Source organism: Marmota monax, unplaced genomic scaffold (assembly GCF_021218885.2).
Source record: "Marmota monax isolate L192 unplaced genomic scaffold, Marmota_monax_Labrador192_F-V1.1 WCK01_AAM20220418_F8-fsc00002, whole genome shotgun sequence".
In the NCBI taxonomy this organism is placed as follows: domain Eukaryota; kingdom Metazoa; phylum Chordata; class Mammalia; order Rodentia; family Sciuridae; genus Marmota; species Marmota monax.
In genome coordinates this window covers 21,870,565-21,895,268 of record NW_026693571.1, presented here as the reverse complement: position 1 = coordinate 21,895,268, position 24,704 = coordinate 21,870,565, and the positions used below count along the sequence as shown (strand labels likewise).

General features: G+C 37.5%; 1 protein-coding gene across 2 annotated transcripts in view; it reads right to left on the bottom strand.

Annotated features, from left to right (window-relative positions):
- Positions 1–24,704, bottom strand: part of Unc5c (unc-5 netrin receptor C) — a 370,561-nt gene that overhangs the window by 72,771 nt on the left and 273,086 nt on the right. For both annotated transcript variants that reach the window (XM_046458973.2, XM_046458974.2), the window contains exon 5: positions 3,410–3,590. In XM_046458973.2, coding sequence (XP_046314929.1) covers positions 3,410–3,590 — 181 coding nt within the window. The remainder of the gene's footprint in view (positions 1–3,409; positions 3,591–24,704) is intronic.

The following is a 24,704-nucleotide window of genomic DNA, read 5'->3' as shown; positions in this document are numbered from 1 at the left end:
GCACTTGCAAACTTTATAAGCTCTTAAGAAATTTTAGTTTCACAAATTAAAAAGTAAACTTAGTTAAAAAATAAAATCTCATAGTGTTAGAGTTCTAAATTGACCAGCAATTTGAGTGAATTGGCAATTAGTTTACATAATTGAAATGGACACCTATTTTGTGTAGAAAACCTAATTATGGTGTTTGATGGAGCTGTCAGTACATGTACGATTATAAAACCTACACCCTAACACTCCAGAGACTATTCACCTTCAGAGATCTCCTCCTAGAGAATACTTATAGTTTATGAGTATTTTGATAATGTGAGTTCACATAATTACTATGCCAAAGCAATTTCTAAGGAAAATTATTTGCTGTAGTTCAAATATGGTACAACTAGTATATACATTTGTCTTCTGATAGTAAAAAAGTGTATTAGCCATTGAAGTAATACAAACCATATATGTGTATCATTTGTTCAACTTCTTATTTGCTAGAAACCCATCCAATTGGGAATAAGCATGAGTTTGTTTACAAACAAAAGTTTTTTTTTCTTTCACAGCAGAGCTTTTTTAATACATAAAATAAAAAATTAAAACACTTGTAATGTTCAAAAACAGAAAGTGATAATATAAACTATACTATATTAGCTTGTGTGAGAAGACTCCTGGGCAGCTATTAAAAATGATGCTGAAGAAGGCTATTCATATATTAAAGTATATGAATATTGCGATGTTATGTTTTAAGTAAAGATAATACATGTATATCCCTTATTTTAAAATCCAGTATATGCATAGGAAATATCAGTGGTAAAATATATATATATATATATATATATATATATATATATATATATACACATATATATATATATAATTTTTTTAACAAACGAGTCTGTAGATGATAAGATGACAGGATTATAATTATTTTCCTCTTTGACCTTTTCTATGTTTTTTGAATTTCTTCTACTGGCTATATATTCTTAATCTAAAAATTGTACTAATAAAAAATAGAGAGAACAGACTCAAAATAAGAAATACTGGTTAGATGTATGTTTTTCTATGTCCTTCTAGTGATCCCAGCCTATGAGCCTTGGACAACCTATTTCATGAAGCCATGAAAAGGATAAGTGTTCTAACAAGCAATTGAACCTGCTCAACTTAGCAACACTTCCCATGCCATGGAATTGCCTGTATAAAAGGCTTACTGGCCTATTGTCAAGCAATTGTTTAGGGCTGTAGGATACATGTACTACTCTACTCAAATTTTAATGAGAAATAAATAATCAGAAACTTTTAGAGACAGAAACATCTTTGCAAATCCAAGGCTCTATCCTTCATTTTACGGAAAAGGAGACAAGGGCTCAGAGAATCTTGGTTTAAAAAGGACAGTTAGTAGAGGATCTAGTCCTAGAATACATGATCCCTGACCTTAGTTCTGACCTTATCTCAAAATGCTTAAGTTACTAATGTTTGTTCCTTCCTAAGACAATGTAATCATTACATTTATAGATATTGAAAGGATGTATGCATAGGAAGAGATTTGCATGTGTGTTAAATATCTATATAATACATCTATATATAGTCTGCCTTCATTAGTTATTTATGATTGGTACATGCAGTGATTGGACCCCATTTCTACTTTGCATTTCAAATGCTGTTAATCAAGTCTTTCAGGCAGCTTAGACAAAGATAAAAACTAGGAAACATTTTATTGTGATTTAAGAAACACAACTGCTTACGATTCAACATAGTCGTTTTCTGGACAAGGAAATTAAACCTCAGAGTAATCAGAGGATTAAAAAAATTGTATGCATCTGTCCTGTAATTAAAGTGACAGTTTTAAAGCATCACTACATTCAGCCTTTGGAACATCATAATGTTTCTGTTCTCATAACTCCTTACATCATAACCACACATCCACTGGGATGGCAGGAGAGGCAAAATTTTAATCTCAATATTTCTAGGTTTGTTTTTTCATCTGGACCTGATTAAACTAAATAAGAGATAAAACAGGAGGAAAGCATATAAATTTATTTAATACAATATATAGGAAATTTCATAAAGAAATGAATACCCTAAAATGGCATTAGAATTAAATATTGTAGGATGAATAGGACAAAGAGTGTTAAGTTTTGAAAAGGTAACAAAATTATGTGGTGAGGTTAAAGGATTTAGTGTTATTTTAATAAGATCAGTATAGACTTATCTCAGTCTCCAATTCCTATCCTTAATGGTAAGGATGTTATTTCCCTTGTAGGATATGGAAAACACCTTTCATATGAGAATTTAATTTCCTGATTTTAAGAAAAAGAAGGAAGGTTAGAGTGATCTTTCTGTACATGCTGTTTTTCAAGTGTCTTTAATTCAAAAAAAGGGTTAATAATCCAGAATGGCATATTTTGAGGTGCTATATTCTTAACTACTTGAGCACTACCTGCAGTAAGTACCATGAACCATATACATGCCAGTGACTGTCCCTCTTTCAGTCCCTCAGACACCAAGTCCCCGGATATCATTTACCACGGAGGCAGGGATGCAATCTTTGTTATGCTCTGAGTGGTGTTGAGACCTGGGCATGTCATGCAAGAGGGAGCACCACCTCAAAATATTTCCCAGGGATGTGCAATTTTCTCTGGGACAATAAATCCACAATGCTATGAAGACTTATTGTAAGTCTAACATGGTGAGAAATATGTAAATACACATCCCAGTCTCACGGTCTACAAAAAAAGCTAAAAGCTTAGCAGGGGAGTTAAAACCACTTGAGAAATGACTAGAAGACAACCGAGAGCTAAACTGCACATGGAGATAAAAGCAGATATGCCACATTAAAATGTAGTGTGAAATTGGTTGGTACTTGAGGAGAAATGATAGGTTTAGAGATGAGCTGGATTAGAGTGGGGAAAAGCTTCCTGAAAACGTCCTCACGTGAGACTTTGCCAAGTCGTGAGAATGAGTGTCACTCGATCGTGGCTGCCTTTATCTCTGTGCCTCTATGGAGGGAGCAAAGCAAGTTCTATGGATGTCAAGTTGTTCTGTGGTGTTTGGGGAACAGGTTAGCTCCAGTTTTCTTGAGGTTTCACAATCACAGGGCTGAGCTAGGACCACAGATGCATCAGTGGGCTGCTTAAACACCTCCACCTCTAGGCTCAATCCAGACCTGGGCGGTGCAGGTCATGGACAGGTGAAAGCTTAGGGAAGCAGTGTGCCCTCATAGACATCCTTTACTGGTCTATGAACTGACTGACAAAGGACTAGCAATGGCCAAGCCTAGTTCTTCTTAAGAGGATCAGGGAAGCAGCTGTGGGAGACAGGACTGAATGGCAATAGGGACTGAGAAGTGTCCTTGACTCGAGACTCTAAAATAACAATGAGAAACTGCAGTTTGACATGATCTAGGTTGAGAACACCCAAATATGACACTCACCATAGACTATGACAGTAGCGGTTGTGCTTTTCCTCTTGGCAACAATGTTTTTGGCGACACAGGTATAATTTGCAGTATCTGAGAGGCGGGCCTGCTTTATGATTAGGTTGTGATCGATTGTGATATAAAAGTTTCGATCTTCAACAGGATCAATTATGTCTTCATTTTTCAACCATTCCACCTAAAGATGCAGACAAACAAACAAACAAACAAACACAAAAACAAAAACAAAAAACCCAAACAGATAAATCCCCAGTGTGGATCCCTCGATGGCTGCCTATCTCCATTTGTATTTATATGTACAACATTGTTCCATGCTATGAACTTCTGCAAACCAGGGGGAAGTAACTTTCTGAGGTCATGTTAAGTATCACTCACCTGCCAAACATGCTGATTCTGTCTGTACTACATTATTCTCAAATGTCAATGAACCAATTGGGAAATACAGTGTTCAAATTGTTTTCACTTTGCCCTGCAGGCAGGAACCTGGAATGTGCACTGCCAAGTTCAGAGCCCAATCAAAAATAATAGGCTAAGCATTTCCAACTGAACTCATACCTTTTGCTATTTGATTTGTTTACTCTTGGCAAACTTACCTGCTGCTTTTCAGAAAAGAATATAAGGACTATAAAAAAGGCATTTTCGACATTATGTAGCTCTAACAAAATAACATTTGGATGATTTACGTGTAGCCTCACTGCAACATATGGATTAAATTTCCCTGAAAATGCTCAGACTTTAAAATGTAGCAAAAACACATATTTGGTGATGTATATAAGCCAAAATATTTGGGAAAAAAAGATTTTTCTACCAATCCTCAATATAATCAAAATAGCTCATAAGTCATACTCTGATTTCTCTTTTTCTACCTGTACTATTCAAATCTTTCACTCATGGTTTGCTTTTGGGGAACCTGACCTAAGACATGACTGTACAGAACTATTGAACTATTGTTTTTCTATGCAAATGATATCAATTTAGCAGCAGTGATGTTATCCTTGCTGAATAAAAGGAGGGAAGTAAACCTGTACAGGCTGTCCTTCCTGAGGGTAAACTATATCATATTCTGGCTTTTTAAACGATGCATAGGTTTTTCCATAAAGCAAAAAACAACCTTGATATTTACCACACTTAACGTTTCCTTTTGCATTAGAGTGGATGTGGATACAAGCAACCTTTAGTGGTAGGGAGTCAATACTGTTGCCATTTTCAAAATCTTAAAGAGCTTCTCTGGCACTGCAAGAGGTCTAAAAATTAATCTCTAAATCTGTCAGTGGGCTTGACACAGCACAGTTCTAAGTTATGTCTAATGCAGGGAGTCTCAAATAATGCTCCTCTAATCCTTACAAAAGGGGCCAACATTTTAAAGGGTAAAACAAAAGGCAATCACAATCCTGAAATGTAGGAGGGATGGGGATGCAGATTAGAGCAACTATTTGTAATAATGTAAATTTTGGAATAGTTAAACACTCTTGACATTTGTTCTAATGGTAGTGAGAAAGAGAATGGAATCCATATAAAACAGGAGATTTTTAAAGTGTGTGTTTTGTTTTCAAATATAGAATATACTCAGCTAGGAGCATGCTTGGATGTATCCGATATACATACTCATACTCCCTGGACCTGGGTGGATTTTCTCAGAGTTTGGTCCAAGTACAATATTATGATCTTGATGGAAATACACAGGAGAAAGTAGCAAAATGGATCCAGTCTGAAATCTCCTTGAAGACAGTTGAAAGTAGACATTCATATATTTTGAATCTAGTCTTTAACTGGGTTATCTCTGCTACTATCCTAAAGAAAGCTTTCTATTTATAGAAGGCATTCTTGGGTTCCATTTCTATTGGTCTTGGATCCCTACTTTTTGTGTTAATATGCTTATTTCTCAAGGATCCATATCTCCTGTTCTTTGAGGGATATCCCTCAGACTCATGAACTCTCAGGCACTTGGAGAGTTCACAACTTCTCCCCACAGGTTTTCTGCTAACCATTGACCAATGGGGGCAGAAATATGCCTACTGTCCAACTGGGTCAGAACTGAGTTGAAACTCCTCAGAGTTTGATCAGTCGAAATGTTGTGACCGTGAGACCTTGACTGAATTTACCCTAGACATCTTCGCCTTTTATCTCCCACTTGCTCTGCTCATTTCATGAGCTCTACTGGGAGTACTTCCTTAAAAATATACTTGCAGTTAAATGTTTGGCTCTTGGTTTTCTTCTGGAGAACTTAACTAAGTCATGGTTGTCCAAAACTCTGGCTTCTCTATGTAAATTGACATCAGTTTAACAACAGTTAAGTTATCCTAATCACAACTGACAAAAAGAAATCTCAAGGGATATTGATTGCATACTTGTTTATTGGAAGGGTTTATTACATGGAAGAAAGAGTTCAATATGCATGGTTGACAAAAGATTTAAAGAAACATACGTACTTGCTGGGTATATGATCTTTATGTTATCATACATAATGCCACATTTTACTTGGTTGTTTCTCACCAATTTTGGATCAGTGATTTTGTCCTGAGCCTCTGGAACCCCTAAAAGTCCCCCATCCCCTGCAATGCTGTGGAGGCTCCAGGGTCCTGTGCAGGGCACTGTTCTCCTCCGTAATGACCTCTTTAATTCAGAAGCTGTGCTTTTATCTTTTCCATATTTGGTTGGCTTACATACCTTCATTGGAAGAAACAGAGGGTTCTAAAGCTAGGAAATAGCCATAAGAATAAAGGGAGAGCTAAGGGTTCTTCCCCAGCTTCTGGCAAGTTCCCTCAGTTCCCCACAGTGCTCTGTACCACCAACTGTGCCATGGTCCTCTGCTTTGAGAACATCACCTCCAGGGGAGGCTCGGTTCAGGGCTGCAGGTCATCCCTTACCTCCTGCACTATATGATCCTTAGTTGTGCTACGCATCTCCATTGCTCCAAATCTTGAAACCCTTCCATGCTGGCTTGATATCCGGCAGCAAAACCTCCCAAGTTTCAACCTCATTTTAGATTGTTTACTTCACCTTTTTCCTACTTAAGCCCAGCTCCTTTTGGATATTTCTTTTGGAGTCCTCTCAAGTGGTAGATGTTTGATTTCCAAAGTCCAACTAACCTGGGCCTGGCCATCAGGTAAGTGTCCTTGTTCCACACTGTCTATTTCAGTTCATTCTTTTTTTGCTCTGAATCTCATGATGAAAAGCAGAACTTTTTTAGGATTAAGGGATTAAAGTCTCTCAGGGCAGGATGAGACAGGCAGCCTAGCTCTCAGTCTTATGTTATTAGTAGCCATCTAGGAAAACTAGGAGTTAAAAAGTGAGCTTGTCTTCAGGGCCATGAACAAGCCAGGAGACAGGAGGCTGAGAAGTCAGCTCAGCCCTCTGAGATTATGTAGTCAGCAGAAATGCCGAGAAGCTGGAGCCAGACAAAGCAAAATCACCGCGTCAAGGCCCCTGAGACAGAACAACCGTCTGCCTGGTTCTGAAATAACGTTAGGAATTTTCTCAGATGATAAGGAGCAGCTCCAGGTGGTGAGAGACAAATTCATGTGAAGAATAGTCACTAACGAGACTCAAGGTCACCTTTACCTTATTAGCATAGTAAAATATACAGCTCTAGGTGGAGATTTAAGAGGGTAATGAGACAGGGGACTCATGAATTAGCCTAAGAAGAAGATACATGCACAACCAAACCCCCACCTCTACATGTGATGACATCACAAAACTGGGTTCCTACCTGCCCCATAAATGCCCATAAAAGCTACATATCTTTGTCCTTTGCTTGTACCTGCCTACAACTCTGGGTCAGTGTCTTTTCCCTTCTCATTCATGCAGAACCCCTCCCCCAACAGTCTTGTTACACTGTGCTTCTGCCTGATTCTTCCAGTAGGGAGCACAGAACCCAAGAGCCAGTGACAATGCCCTCAGATATCACCTAATATCTGTGTTTTTTCCTATAGTCATCTACAGACTTCTGGGCTTATAGTTACTCCATCCAACAAAATTTCTGATTACTTTAACACCCTCAAAGATGACACTTTTAATGTCGTGGCCCTTCAGTTTCATGTCCCTTTCTCCCAGAACAATCTTGGCTATGAAGATCACACATTCTAGGCCAGAGGTTTTCAACCCTGGTTTTATGACAGAAAAACTTAGAGAGCATTTGTAATGTGTAAGTTCTAAACTCAATCCAGAGAAACTTCTGACCCATAGAAATTCTGATTCTCTAATCTGAAGAGGTCTAAAGTCAGTATTTTTAAATTTCCCCAGGGGGTGGTAATTTACCGCTAGATTATTGCCTTTCAAAGTGAGATCCCTGGACCAACACCCTGGGAGCTTGACAGAAATTGCAGAACTCAGACTCTGCCCACCTAGACTTACTGATACAAAATGTGCTCCCTAACAAGAATTTTGGTTGATTTATATACCCATTAAAGGTTGAGACATATTGGTTTGGCTCTTGTCCTTACCATTAATTACGAGCTCTCTGAAAATTCAATTTCAAACATGCCTTTTAACGTTTTCTGTCTTTCCTGCTCACTTTCCGTAGGATCTCTTGCTTAACAATCCTTCACCAAAACTTAAAAAAGCTACTTCACTTACCAATTTCATTTCTTACCCTCCTTTAGCTACCTATTCCTTTTTCCCTAAGCATAAATTCAATGTCTAATTTTATAAATAATCCTTACATTATATCCTCAGCTCACTCATCCTTCTTCTCTTACTTCTGGGAACTCACTGGTCACTATTCCCCTCTACCACCTCTGAATCCTTGAAGTGGAACATGGCTAGAAACAGCCATATTGGATGCTCTCATCCAAAATTCATGAAAACAGAACACAAGTGGGCTTTGGATTCTGCCAAAAAGTCATACTATATTTTCATCATCTGCTCACTCTCCCATTCTCCTAGACAAATGTTTCACACTTTGTCCTCTCTCCTCAAACACTACCTCCCCCTCGCTCCTCACTTTCAGCTGATGACCAACACGAATACATAACCGAGAAAACTGACAATCAGTTGAGATCTTCCAAAGCCCCCATCTTCTGCCTACCCACCCCTATTCTGCACCCTCTCCCTCAGCACTAGGAGAGCTCTCTGGGATCCTGTATGTCACCTCTGTGTTCCAATCTCAGGCTCCTATTCAAGGACAAGTCCCAGCAATTTCCTTTCTTCTAAATTGTTCAATTTTGCCTCAATTCAGAATAATTTTCATAAGCATCCTGACTTGCTGGTTTTTTTTTTTTGTCAAGACAAAATCCTTCCTGCCCATTTTTTGCTTCTATTTACCCACACATTTCTCTGCTTGTGTTACAAGACTCTCTAGAAGAGTCTTTTCACTTTATGCTCAATTCTCACCCTCTTCATCACTGCACCCATTCGGATCTGTGTTTACTCCCACCACGTGTTCATGACTCCCTCTCCAAAACTCCCAAACTGTTAAGTGCCCTGCTGAGAACTTGGTGCTCCTTGCACTGTACTCAACAGCAGCACTTGACCCCCGATTCCTCCCTCCCTCCTCCTCACCTGACTTCTTTGTACTTTCCTGGCTTTTGTCCTATCTTATTTCATTCCCAACACCCAACTTCCCTGGGCTAGTGTGTGTGTGCCCCTGTGGCTCCGTCCTTGGACTTCTATTTTCTCTTTTTTCTCCATATTAACTTTCTTAGTGAGCTCATTCAGGATCATGCACATGACTCCTAAATTTATCTCCAGTCCAGATTCCACCCCTGAACTCTAGACTCATATATCCACTGCCTTCTTGTGACTCTACTTGGTTGTCTAATAGTGACCTCCCAAGTAGCCTTTCCAAACCTGCTCCTCCCCCGCTGGGCAGCCATCTCAGTTGAGGCCACCTCCAGTCTCCAGTTACTCAGCGTTCACTCCTTTCTTCCTCCCTTTTTGCCCATTCAAGAGTCTGACCATTTCTTATACCCTCATCACCATCTCCTTCTCAGTTTGACTCACAACCATTACTCTACTGGATTGTTTCAAGAACTTCTGCCTTATCCTCAGCACTCTGTTCTCAACACCACAATGAGGCTAACCCATAAACCCCAAGTCACAGAATGCTACATACACCACATCTCAAATCCTCTACGACTTCTTGGCACATTTAGTGTCAAATCCAAAGTCCTTACAACTCCTGAGCCCCGAAACTCTGCACCTCTAGGACCCCTGGCTTCCCTGAGTTCACCTCCTTCACACTCTATTATCTTTTAGTGTGCTGGCCCCTTTGCTCATCCTTATCCATATCAGGGGTGCTTTCCTTCTTTGAGGATTTTGAATCTGCTGATGTCCCTGGAAGAAACAATCCTTCCCCATAGGCCTGTTTGCTATCTCCCTTCCTTCAGTCATTGTTCAAGTGTCACATTCTCTGTCATTTTCTGGTCCTCTTTCTCTGCCTACATTCCAACCTGTCACCTTCCTTTCCTTTATTTTCTCTGTGTAGTTTTTATTATCTCATTTAATCTACACTCCTTTTTTTCAGTATTGGGGATTGAAACCAGGGCCTCATTGATGCTAAGTAATTCCTCTATCACTGAATTGTCTCCTCACCCCTTTGTATTTTATTTTGAATCAGTGTCTTGCTAAACTATTTAGGCTGACCTTGAACTTTCAGCTCTCCTGCCTCAGCCTCCTGAACAGCTGGGATTACTGGTGTGTACCGCTGCACCTGACATTAATTACACTAGTTATTAATTTTCTCCACAATATAAACTCCAAGACTCATCTTTTTCTTTCTTTCATTCATTTTTATATTCTCAGGGCTTGTAACTGGTCTACAGTAGATGCTTAGTTAGTATTTGCTCAAATGTTTGAGAAATGTAGCAGAGTCAAATCTATGGTATACACAATTAGTCTTATATGAGGTTTATGTTTTGATTGTTAACATTAATAGTCAATGTATTTAGTTAGGGCCATTTCCAACATCTCATATAATTAATTCATTTGTCTATGGCTGTTCTGTTGGGGATTAAGAATAGAAATTCCCTTGCCTTTGAGGATAAGATGCTTTGGTGAAATCATGAGACAGAAGAGGCCTCCAGAATTATACTGGTAGACTTCCATTATTTCACTGCTAGTTAGTTGAACATGAGTCTACAGCTTCCTATGGTCAGTATGTCCCGCTGTGAAAGTGGCATGTCCCTCTAGTCCACATTATACCTAGATATCTGCTGGACTATTAAAAAAATGTGTTTGGATAATTATTGTAAACTTTCATCTAGGGACACAGAATCTAAATGATCATAGTAAGCCTTCTCCTGAAGCAGTTTAAAAACTTTAATTTTTAATTATCAAAGAGGTAGACATCCTGTGATTGCAATTCAATTCTACAAACCCTGAGTACCTACTATGTGCCAGGCACTGAGTACAGGGTGTGCTTGTGGTGCTCTATAGCTAGGAAGACAAACCTGTACTAATATAATCACGGTACAGACTGTGCTAAGATGTGGGTAAACTGAGGCTGGATTATGTCAGAGGAGGATGTGTGAGGAGAAAATATCTGAACTCCCTTCTGAGGATGGATTTCAACTTAGAGGGAAGACAAAGGAAGGACATGGGGGTGAGGAGGACACTTCAGAAAGAGGATAGCAGGTGCCTGGTTTCCAGCTGCTAAACCCCTTGAGTCTAAGCACTGGACAGCTAGGTATTAAGGGTATAGCCTGGTGGAGCGCAGAAAGGAGGGAGAAGTTTGCATTTGGGAATACTTGGACTCTAATGCACTGATGACATGTTTGGCCCAACCCATGGTTCCTGCAATCCAGTGAAGGGTTAAGATGTGAAGGGGCATGATGATACTTTGATTTAAGAAAGGTGTTTTAGGGTGAATTAGCTGGAGAGCTGTTAACAGACTCTTACTACAGTCCAGGTGATAGACCATGAAGAGTGACTTGAAATGGGGCAAAGAAGATGCAGTAGATTCAGAAAGTAATTTAAAGGAACAAAGGACAGGGCTTATGAGTTGATTGTATGTGGAAAGGGGGACAGAAGGGGGACTTTTCTGCAGTTTCTGGCTCCGGACGGTGTGGAACAGGGATGGATAGAGGAGGCAGAGGGCTGATTTCCAGTTCAGACTGTCCTGATCTTACAAGGAATCCAGGTAGCACGGCATGATTTTGTCAATGGCTAAATTGCTCAAAATTCCCAATATTCCCATTATGAGAGGGGTGCTTTTCTCTTAATTTCTGAAAACAAACCAACCCCAAAGACTTTTGCTTCTCTAGTGTCAGCTTTGTCCTATCATTAAGAACTGAAATTGAATATTGTTAAAAAGGATATCTGCAGGCAAAGTGGGCTGAAATTATATTTAATTACTATTTTGGCCTTGACAAAAATAATGAAGCATTAATTTAAAAGTGCATGGAAAAGAAAGAAATGTGTGAGAATAGTTCTGTTTACCATGCTAAAGACTGAATCATCAAGAGAAATCAATTATAGAAGAGCCATAACATATAATTTTTTTAAAAAATCATTTTCATGCAATATTTCCAGAGCTAACACAATCAAATAAAGTGACACTCTTTTGTCTGAAGCAATTCCCCAGTGAATCTCCTTGCATATACTGCATATAAAATTACAAGAAATAGTACAAATCTTTTGTTGTGCTAGAATTGTATTGTATTGAATAGTAAGTAGTTAGTTCAATTGTTGCAATGCTATCTATTTAGAATTCAATTTCCTTTAGTCAGGAGTCAGTACCTGTTCTGGCCTCTAAACTGTTCATATTTTGGTCATTTCCACGGTTTCCGTTGATTTCACCTTCAAATCTTCCCATCCCTCCCACTTAGCAAACTGATTTATATGAGAGAGAAGTCTTTGTGAGTTGGAAGTTATTTTTAGTTCTGTATAAAACATTCAAGATGAAAGAAAAATCAGTTGAAGTTCAGAAAACAATAAAAGGTTTCAACCATAAACCATGAGTGGTCGCCATGGCTGAAAGGAACAACACAAACTGGTGTTCAGCGTCTATCCTTGTGGCTCAGTAACCGCAGCCTCTTCAGCAATTTGGGGTATATTTGAAGTAATTTACTCAAGTGTTTAAAAAGATACATGATTTTATTAAGAGGTAATAAAAATAGTTACAAGGCAATATCAGGATGACCTACTTCATATTCTGTTGTTATGTTTGATATTGATCAGTCCCATTGTGTAACTGAGTGTCTTACTTGAAGAAGCCTTTCTTAAAAGTCTCAGCTAAGAAGGCTGCTCTTGACTGCAGGGGTGCAAAAGTTAAAATGCCATTTTTGTGGTTATTTGTGCCTCTCTTGGGTGGGTTTTTTATTTTCCATATGCTTCAGGGTCCCTATTTATAAAAACAAGAATGACTCTAGAACTCATTTCACAAGGTTTGTAGGGACCAAATGAGTTAAATACATAACACTGCCTGGCATACAATAAATATTGTAGAATTATTAACATTTAATTAAGGATATATTAAAGGAGGTGAAAAAAAAACAACTCTAAAAACCAAAAAAAATAGTGAGAATCTAAAACTAAAAATATTTTAATAACTGAGTTTCTTTAGCTTTCATTGACATTTCTACCAAATTCTACTCCAATCACATTACAACTGGAAGATTACATTAGAAGTAGACTGCATTCAATTGACTGATCTAGTTTGAATGCTAATCTGTATATATATTTCTACTTATACTCTGTGAATCTAAATTCTGGAAATAAAATTAGCATGCATTTTCTAAGTAGATATTAAAACATAACAATTTAATGAATCCATATGAATATTATTTTCTAATTAAATTATAAGAAATCATTACTACATAAATTTTTTAAAAGTCTAAGTAGAATAAATTTTTAATCAAAGATATTTTATTAGCCGGGTGTGGTGGCACACGCCTGTAATCCCAGCGGCTTGAGGCTGAGGCAGGAGGATTGCGAGTACAAAGCCAGCCTCAGCAAAAGTTATGTGTTAAGCAACTCAGTGAGACCCTACTCTAAATAAAATACAAAAAATAAAATAGAGCTGGGGATGTTGTTCAGTGGTTGAGTGCCACTGATTCCCGCCACCCACCTCTATTATTAAGTCTGATAAAAAAGATTTTTTATCAGACTTAATCTGAGAAATACTCACAATTGTCTTTGGTAATAAAGCATGCAATAAGCAATTTATATTTTTACTGTTATCTAATTTAAACCATCTGTATTTTTCTAGTATTTATATTCCTCTAAGATTTGTGAGGTTTTTCTGTTTTTTCCTTCGGGTACTTTAATCCTCATCACTTCTTCTTTTAATGGGAAGAGTCTCTATGCCACCCCACACCCATCCTATGGCACAAGTCTCATTAGCTTTAATACTTTATCTAGATTTCAGGAGATGGAATTTTCCCTCCAGTCACCTCTGTTCTCCCCAAAGCCCCTGAATTCAGATGTGATTGTTCCCAATTCTCTCCTTGCTTCTTTCTTCTGGTAGCAAGGATTCTAGAGGCAGTTGGGTTCTAATGGGAATGAAGAGGTAGGATTTCTGGGACACACCCTGTGGCTATTGAATAATTACCCTTTTGGGGTCAGGGGAAGTAGGGAGTGTGATCTGGAGGAGGAAAGGGCCCCCTATTCCCCAGTGTGAATCATGAGAATAGTGACTTGAATTAAGGGAGCAGAGAGTATTTAAAAGCTAAACATTTTCTCTATGCTGAGAAAGTGGAAGGAGGGGAGAGGAATGAAGAGTTTGGCCAAAGGGAGAGGAAGAGGAAAGCAGGAGATCACCTTGACAGTTCCAGACACTCAGTGAGGTCCGTTGCATATTTAATCTCTAGTCCTTACCACAGCACTCGGGAGGAGGTATTTATACACCTGTCTTTTTCAGATGAAGAGATGAGGTTCAGAGAGAACTTGGTCAAGTTTACAAAGTCTGTGCAGGAGCACAGATTTGAATTCAGAACTGCTGGACCTCCAGGCTCTTTTCTGTCTACTACGCACAGAATTCAGAGGGAGCAACTATAGTGATCCAGGCTTGAGCCTTGGCAGAGTGGACTCCAGGTAGAGGCTAAAGAAGTAGGACACTAAGACACTGGGACTTGAGCGAGCCTCTGGTTGGTGCTCCCAGAAAAGCAGAGAGGTCTTGAGGAGAGGCATTGGCTGTGCCCTCTCTTATCACCATGACCTTGACCACTCACATGGCCAGTGAGGTTTACTTTCAGGGCTGGCACCAGGCCTGGGTATGCTTTGACTTGAGTGATGCCAGGAAAGCCTCCTAACTTTCCAAAATTACCTCCCAAATTTTTGGCAGTGACTTGAAATGTCTTTAAGAGGGACAAGTGCAAGTTTTTAATACCATCATTTCCCTTCATGTGCAAATGGCCTGAAGAAATAACATAAATGAAGCCATACAAAATACTAGAAACATGGAATATAAATGCTAATGGAACTCCTCATGGTTTAGATAAAGAAGAGTTTGAAGATAATATGATTTCAAAATAGGATTTCAAAACTCGGATTGAAGCATCTGGCACTGTGCAAGAATTTCTAAGGGATACACAACAAAAATATTTTGAAGGGAATCAGTGTATCTTTAACTTCTACATGTAGTCCTTCAAAACTAATCCTTAAGAACCTTCCTGTAATTTTCAAGGATGGTGTCTCTTACATTAAATTGTACCATAACACATTGTCTGAGAGCACAGAAACCTTCAGGGTGCCAGATATGGAGAAATCAGGAATATGAGTGTCGGTACTTGAGAAAACAGTGGGACTGTAATAACTGGGTAACAAATCCTTCTACAAGCCAGGTGTTTTACAATCCTTAACTTTCATCAAAACTGGAGGAGGGACTAATATACTAGCTGGTGGAATGCTGGACATAAATTTTGATGATAGGTCACTATGTGATATTTGGCATGTAAGTGAGAAGTTGTACAAGGAGTTGAGTGACATGTGAACAGCATAACAATGTATTCTTACTTATGTATGAGAAGAAGACTCTCAGAATTTGAATTTATTATAAATGACAGAAAGAAATAAAAATGATTTTATCCTGTCTCATTTCAGCCATAAGTAACATAAAAATGTGGCTGGATGAGCTCACTGGGGGAAGATGACAACCCTATTTCTACTATTAAAAGATATATTTTCTACAATAAAATTCTAGGATTTATGACAAATAATTACTTACTGCAATCTGCAGTAAGCTGGGTTTCTTTAGATCAATCATGTACTAATTATAATTAATATAATGACAATATAAAAGAAATTTTAAAACTAAAATTCTTATGGTCATAGAAAATAAAATGTAAATGTATATTTTTATTACAGAGAAGTATGTCATGGTGATCAATGATAAAATTTTATACCTAAAATGTATTCCATTAGGTTAAAAATCATGGAAGAAGTAGTATAGAAATACAAGTTAAAATAGAAAATGGAACATGATTAATCTCCCTTTTACTATTAAAGAACAGTTTATACTCAAGTTTTATTAATGGATGACATTGAGTAAGAAGTCATTATGATGTTGGCTTTCCATTGGATAACTTTAAATCATCTAACAGTTTTTTAAAAGATAACAAATATTTATAACCCAACTAGACCTAGCATCTTTTCCCAACATTTAATTCTAATTTTAGATACCTACTTAAAAATGTGTCAGGGGATATATACTTTTTGTTTGTTTGTTTGGTTGGTTCTGGGAATTGAACCCAGGGTACATAACCAGTGAGCCACATCCCCAGCCCTTTTTATTTTTATTTCTTAAATTTTGAGACAAGGTCACTAAGTTGCTTAGGACCTTGCTAAACTGCTGATGCTGGCTTTGAACTTGTAATGCTCCTTCTTCAGCCTCCCAGGTGCTAGAATTATAGATGTGGAGGGACATATACTTTTAAAATGTTTAGGGAGAGTCAAGAAAAAAAGTTTGAAGATAACTGCTCTAGGGCATGGGAGGATGGTTGGTGGCTTTGATAACAAAAACAAAAACAAAAACAAAAAAAAAAAAAAAAAAAGAAAAAGAAAGAAAGGGGGAATTTTACCAGGGGAGAATGAAGCAGGCTAAGATCCGGAAAGACCAAAGAACAGGGTGGTAAGAGTAGGAATTGTATTTCTCCTGGATATTTCTACAGTTATTTAAATCAATTCACTTTTATAAAAGGCCAATGAGCTCTTGCCAAAAGACTCAGACCCACCTGTGCCATTCTTTGATTCTATGATCTTAAGCAAGTTATATAACACCATTAAAGCTTATTTTTTTAATCTCTAAAACAAGCATATTCTACCTTCCTCATAAGATTCTTGTGAGGTACAAAAACTATAATACATCTGAAAGCACTTTTGATGACTACTATGCAATTTTAGGCTGAAGTTTTATTATGATTACGTCTTCACAGAGTAAATAATCCATTCTAGAGTCTTGAGACAGTATATTTAGCACTGTAAATGACTTTCATAAATCAAGATTTATAAATAAGGAAGAGAGATATAGATACCTAGCACAAAATGAAAGATCTTTAAAATATTTTTAATGGGTGCATATTTTACCCATGGTATCCCATTAAAGTCTATCCTAAAGACATTTGCTGTTTCTTTTTTTGGTGTGGGGGTGTATACCAGAGGGATTAAACCTAGAGGTGTTTATTTACATCCCCAAACCTTTAAAAAAATTAAATTTAGAGACAGAGTTTCACTGTTACTTAGGGACTTGCTACATTACTGAGGCTGGCTTTGATCTCGCAATCCTCCTGCCTCAGCTTCCCGAGCCCCTGGGATTACAGATGTGTGCCACTGTGTCCTGTGGACATTAGTTATATATACATATTCAGATACTTATAAGCCACCATTTTAATCTCACTGGCCATACTGTGGTTTGCTATTTCTTAGGTGACAAGGATACTGAGCAACAACAAGACATAGTTCTGTTAGGAGTAATCTTCACATTGTCCTTGTTCAACATTTAATTAAGGAAAATCAAACAAAAATGAAGTTATCCTACTCTAGCTGAAAGTGTCAGCACATTAGAAAGAGAGAAAGTGGCTCAGTGGTTATGTGCCCCTGGGTAAGGTGGTGCACACATGTAATCCCAGCAGCTCTGGAGACTGAGGCAGGAGGATTTTGAGTTCAAAGCCAGCTCAGCAAAAGTGAGGCACTAAGCAACTCAATGAAACCCTGTCTCTAAATAAAATACAAAATAGGGCTGGGGATGTGGCTCAGTGGTCAAGTGCTCCTGAGTTTAATCCCCGATACCAAAAAGAAATAAAAAAGAAATTTAACCCAGAAGACACAAAACTGAAGGTTTACAAACCCCTCTCAACATTCCCAACTGCCTTGCTGACTCCTGTACTCAGAAATTGTGTCGGCTAGTGACTTCCTATTCTTTTACCTCTTGGGCTTTGTGAGGCCCTGGGTCTCCAAAAATTTAATAATTTTGTAATCTCCCTTATTCCCAGTGGATGAAGCATGCCTCTTTTTTTTCTTCCAACAGATTAAATAAGTCAAAAGATAAAAAACTCCTCCCAAAGGTCTTTGCTTTCTTTTGCATCTCCAGAAATTGTCACACATGTGTCTCTTCCATCTTGATAGCAAGCCCACAATGAAATTATCACTCACCTCCCTAGTTGTGCTTTAGCCTTCTCTTTCCCTTAGCAGAATATTTTCCACCTCCATCCATTCATCTGCCCATTCACTCTTCAACTGACCATTGTCTGAGTTCACAGTCACTACACTACTCAAACTTCACTTTGAAAGGTGACCAATGGCCTCCTAATTGCCAAGTCTAAAGCCATCTCCTCTTCATTGACCTCCCTAAAAATGTCCCTCTGAAAACCTTCCCCTGGGTTGGGGTTGTGGCTCAGTGGTAGAATGCTTGAATGCTTACCTAGCACATGTGACACCCTGGGTTCGATCCTCAATACCACATAAAAATAAATAAATAAAATAAAGTCATTGTGTCCATCTACAACAAAAGAAAAAATATTCAAGCAAACAAACAAAATCTTCCCTCCCACTGCTGCTTTTTATTTATTTTTTGGCCCCCTGATTATCTGTGCTTTTGCAAAGCTTTCATTAGTCCATTTATTTTTATCTACCATTTTCTTATGGTCCTTCTTGGGGATCTTTCATTATTTCTCTCTTCCATTTTATATCAGTGGTTCTTAACTTTGTACATTGGAATCTTCTGGGAGCTTTCAAGACCTCCTCCTACCTGGACCCTATTTGCAGAGGTTTTGATTTAATTGGTCATATCAGAGGCCCAGGCAAGATGTTTAAAACCTCCCTAGGTGATGTTCATCTGCAGCCAGGTTTGAGAACAACAGGCTTATGAGCATTGCTTGGGCGATCTTATTCACTCTCATGGCTGATAACTCAAAAATCATTAACTTCAGTTCCAATTTTTGTTAAGCTCCATCCATATTTCCAATTACTTTCTAGATAATTTCATCTAGATGCTCAACAAATATGAAAAGCATAACAAGTGCTGAATCGATCACAATATATCTTCACATTGATTTCTCCATAAACTAGGCTCTCCTAGTCTTCTTCTTAATGGAGTCAGGAATAGACCTTGAAGTTTAGTTTAATTTCTTTTTTATGTTCTAAAATTCTAAAATTTTTATTATTTCATGAAGTATGTGCCTATAATAACAACACACAACACAAAATCATGGGCTTAGTCTCAGAAAATTGATGAGCTGATGTATCATATTTTAAATAAGTTAAATGAATCTTCCCCAAAGATATTTTTGTCTGGATATTATCTGATTAGCTTACAAAAATCAATCAAATAAGGCCACACACACACAATCTGTGTCATTTTAATGGAACGAATTTCAAAGATGTACAGTCGATAAAACTTTTTGGTTGTAAAGGAAAAAATGGCTTTGGAGCTAGGCCTGATTGGCTCTGTATTCAGCCTCATCACTAATTGAGTTCACAGCCTTAAGTGGGCTGCAATCTCCCAGAATCATAATCTTTACCTGTACAATGGGAAGGACCATTGTTCATCTGCAGCCAGGTTTGAAAACAACAGGCTTATGAGCATTGCTTGGGTGATCTTATTCACTCTCATGGCTGATAACTCAAAAATCATTAACTTCAGTTCCAATTTTTGTTAAGCTCCATCCATATTTCCTCCAGGGGCTATTGGAGGTTTTAATGAGATATGGAAGAGAGAGAACCTGGAATTAGGAGGTAGTCAGTAAATTTAATTGCCTCTTCCTTAGTACTTAACTGTAACTCAGAGCTTTATCAACATAAATGTGTCTTAAATGCATTCAGTATCCCTCAGTGTCTCTATTAAGAAGGACATTATCTTTAAATTCATAATACCAATTAGGAAAAAACAAAGAAACAAACACCTGGGAGAAATCTGACTTTCAATTCACTGCTGCAAGAAGGTGGTTGGTTTAGGAATCCTCATCCAGAAAACTCATGGTGAGGAAAGTTTTCCATGGTTATGGTGACCAGTCCTTCCAGTGTAGGTAGCGGAAGAGATGGCACATTTCTAGCCTCCCCCATGTGAGGACTGATTTCCAGCTCTGGCAGTTGAAGGATAAGATGTCTAGAAGTCCCTCCAACAGTTAGGTCTCTCTTTCTATGGAAGCCTTTACTCTGTCACAGTGGTCTCAAAATACTTACATGATTTGATTAATGAAGATCAGGGATTCCCAGTTCAATTGTGAGTTTCAGGACTGAAGTATATTGAACCCATATTGTGTGTTCCCAGAAAAGGTGTATAAAACTGCCATCTCTGCTTGTGTGTGGTGTGATTTAAGGAACAACTTTTTTTATGGTGCCGAGATTCATGGTTTTATAGTTTCACTGTTACTGGCATTTTATAAAAGTCAGAACTGTTGGCTGTGTAAGTTCTGTCAGGGAAAGAGAAGTTTTGTAGCAAAGCATGGGGATCATTTTTCAATGGCTCAAGCTTCTATAACTTCTTTTGAGTGGCTACTCCAGCATTCAACAACCTTCATATTTCAAACAAATCTCTATTCCTCTTCTCTAAATGCTTTTTCCTTTAGTTTAAACTTCCATTTTGATTTATATTATCAGCAAAGAGAAAAATGTACTAACATTCCCAATGGGTTGTCCATTTTAAAGCTCATGATTAAATATGGGATAAATTATAATCCTCAGTTTAATCTTGATTTTCCATAGTCATTCTCTCACCTTTATTCACTCCCCTCCATCTTTCTAATTAAACATTGTACAAGTTAGGCTACCTAAGACAGATTTCCAATTTTCCAGTTGTGTTCTCATATTTAAGAGTTTATAAAGTAGGGGCCCCATTTAGGTAGTTTTAAAACTTTCATTTATTTCCAGTATTTTTTTATATAATTCACTAAAAGTTTGACACATAACCATGTTTATGCTTTACTATTAAAGACCAAAAGAGAAATATTTTGGGCAAAGTGATACAATTTTTAAAAAGTCAAAGCCACGGCCTTATTGATTCTTCATCCTTCCCAATTCCCTAGGCAAAAGGAATATATTCCAGGATGATTTTTTTTCCCCTAGGAATACCAGACACCTGGGTTAGTAATCATAACTATTTTTAAATTCATTAAACATATTCTCTGAGTTATTTTAAAAGAAAAGCAAATTAATGTCATAGTAAGAACGTATAATTTGACATTTTGGTCTTAAATTCTGACCAACAGTTCCTAAAAAAACAAAAAGGATGATATATTTGAAACCATAATAATGACATAAAGGTTTCAAATAATAGTGGAGACATCATAATAACAAATGATGATGTTGAAACTTTACACAGTTGAATATTAAATATTAGAAATGCCAGCCACATTTGGTGGCAAGCATATTCTTTAAATTCTAAACAAAACAAAAAGCTTTTTCTAATGACATGCTTTGATCACCTACAGAAGACTAACGGATTGATTTCATAAGTCTTTCCACTTTTAGAATCGACACAAGGGAGGAGGCATCGCTTGTATCATGAGATAATCTGGCTACAACTCCATCTCTTAACACCCTGCCAAATACGTACTGCAAATTCCAATAAAATAACAATAGAAATAAAATCATTTTTCCCCTAATCAGAGGCTCTAAAGTTCAGATACATGGAAACAGAAACAGAAATAATAACATATTGATATATATGTGTATAATGTTCACTCTGATCTACAGGCTGGATTTTGTGATTTCTTTCATTGTAATCTTTTACAGCCATAAAACTGAATTCTTTTTGAGAGATTTAAATATTTCTACATAAGAATTTGTTGATTTCTGTAGTGCAAGGTAAGTAATATACCTGCTTTTTACCAGTAGGGCCATATAATTTTGTTATTGTGAAAAAAGTAGACACTTAAATTCTTTTTTTTTTTAATCGCTTAAATTCTTTGCAGAGCTAGGTTAACCAGTTTGTTTTTGGTCAAGATCATGCTGACAATGAGAGGTGCACAGCCCCTTCCAAGTAGCTATTGGCACTCCTTGCCCTTTTGATACATGAACTTGTTAACCTGGGATTGGTTAAGGAATTGTCTAATCATACATGTCAATAATAAAGAGCAAAGCACCTTACAGTTTTCTTTCCTATTCTACTCCCCTGTGAAAGACAGATGTGTTGTGTCTAATTATTCACTGATTGGTATCGGGAGAAACATTAACATAATTGGCACATTTGTCCTAATTAACCAAGGGAAACTGCCACATGCCACCCAAGATGAAGAGTGAGTCCTGCAACCATCAGCAAGAAAAATCCACGTCTATCAGAAAGGTTACTTTGTTAATCTTAAACGGAACCCATCAAGTCAGAACACTGGGGTTGAAAATGACACAGAGACTTGTGAAGTGTGTGCACACCTGTGAGAATGGAGGTTCAGCCTGGAATCGTTGTATACAGGTACATTAATCAAACAAATGGGAAAAGCAATTATGGGGCAATTATCGAAAGCACATTCAGCCAAGCTAAGCTTCTCCAAGGAGCATTAGCTAGACTCTGGGAGTCTGCCAAGTTTACCAACTGGTTTAGAAATGACAAGTTTGAAGTTTTCGAATATTTGTTAGTCATAACCTTGCCTTTTAGACCAGTACTTCTTAACACTTTGCTGCATTTTAGAATTATCTGGGAAGCTTTTTAAACACTTAGTGATCAGGTTACACGGCATTCCTACTAAATCAGTATCCCTAGGGTTGAACATTAGAGGTAGTAGTTTCTAGCCATTCCCAGGTGATTCCAATAAACCCTCAAGTGTGAGAACTAGTACAGCAGGCTGGTTCTGATTATCTTGCTAAAATGCAGATTCTGATTAGGTGGTTGATGGTGACGCCTGAGATTCTGCCTAAGAAACTTCCAGATCATGCAAATGTGGATAATCTATGTGACACAACCTGAATAACAAGGCCTTGAAAATTCTAAAACTATGTATAGCTAATACATCTTCTTTATACAGTCATAGATAAGGTTTGGCTCCAGCTGCTCCTAAAGTTGAAATACCAGAATTTTCTTGTTTCTCACACTTGCAAAAAGTGCCTAATGTCCCTTGTTGGGGCTTCAAATCACCAAAAAGGTATTCTGCTATGGGGAACTGTGATAGATGCTCTCTCTTGCCAAGAATGGAAAGCCATTTGGGTATACAGCTACTTGCTTCTCAGATCTGGAATAAAATAAATATCTATTCTCTTCTGTATTGACCATTATGCAATATACATTGCAACTTTCAGAAGATTTGTAAAAGTATGCATATTTTTATGCTTTAAAATAATATTGGTCTTCAAGTAAGTTGAAATTATGTATTTCGACAATTGTTAAAAATAGACAAAGGATTAAAAACATACACACAAAATGGAAGCTGTCGTGATATTTTGGTCGGTTGTTGTAACTTCTGCAAAGGGAAGGAATTTGCCAAGAAGGGGAATGTGTTTTCCTGCTGGGAAAACACTCCTTAATCGCACATATGCCTGGCTCATTGCTTTTGAGAGCTGAACACACATAGACCATATCATGAAGAAAAACTTGTCTTGAAACCTAAAAACTTCTAAAACCTAAGTTAGAACAAGAGGAGATTAAAAGCATGTGGACAAATGAACTACGAGCAACAAAACATGGTACATAAATCACTAACTACACCAAACTTAAAACCAAAGGAGAATGACTTATATAAGAGCATCTTCCTACAGAAGATGATAGAGATAGAACTGACATGTCCTTAAAAGGCTAAATTCTTCAGGGTAAAAGGACTAAAAATTAGCAATTCCACAGCTTGTTCTTCAGCAGTGTTTACTACTAACTTGCCTTTCAGGATAAGCATCTTCCTGGCTTTCTTCTTATTTACTGTTTGGGACTACTGCTAAATCTTTAGAGAAAGCAGGCTCTGGGCCTTCTATGACTGCCATCTTCCATCCATAATGAACTTAAGTATATAGAGAATCATCAAAAGAAATTCCAAATTAAGAGAACTCATCAAAGAAATAAGATACATTCTTTTTTTTTTAACAAATAAGGGCCTCAAAATAAAAGACCCCCCCCTGTGTGTATGGACATTGGCCAGGTCCTTGCTGAAGCACCCTATAATAGAGACTGTATTTGAAAATAGCTGAGGTTTATTGACCACTGATTTTAGGTCATCTAAGAAAAGATCAGGGTATGGATCTGAGGAACTTTAGCATGGAAGATCTCACTTTCTCCTGAAAGAACAAATATTTTCAATATTTAGTACAATCAAATTTAAATGCCACACTTAGAGTCTTTAATTTCCATGGAAATTAAAATGTTTTGTATTTCTTCACTTTTCTCCCTCTCTTCTATTTTCCTGGGTGGAGGAAAGATTCCCTAAATGGTGTCCCTGCTTCTATTCTTGCATTTCTTAAAATTATTTTCCATGCAGCGGTGGGAATTATCTTTTAAAGACATATACCAGGTCTTGATAACTCCATACTTAAAATCTCCAGTGGCTTTTCATTCATTTAGAGATGATTCCAAACCATTGCCATATCTGTACATCTCTGATATCCACCTTCCCCCTCCACTAAATATCTTGCTCTGCTCTTTACTTCTAACTGGGTCTCAGACAAAGGACCTCCTTTATATGCCTGCAATCATGTCAGCTCCTTCTGAGGATATTCTTTCCCCTGCTCCCAGTCTTGGGAGTTTTCTGGCCCAGATCTTTTTAAGACTGGCTCCTTCCTCTCATTCAGATCTCATCTCAACTATTACCTGTTCAGATAGTCTTTCTTTGAACTCTAAAGTGACTCTCACACTGAACCAACACCACTCCCTCTCATAAGACCATGTCTTCCATCCTTTAACTTAGAGCATCTGAAAAAAAATTATATATATATATATATATATATATATATATATATATATATATATATATGATTCTTGCCTATTGTTTTTCTTCTGTAGGAAATT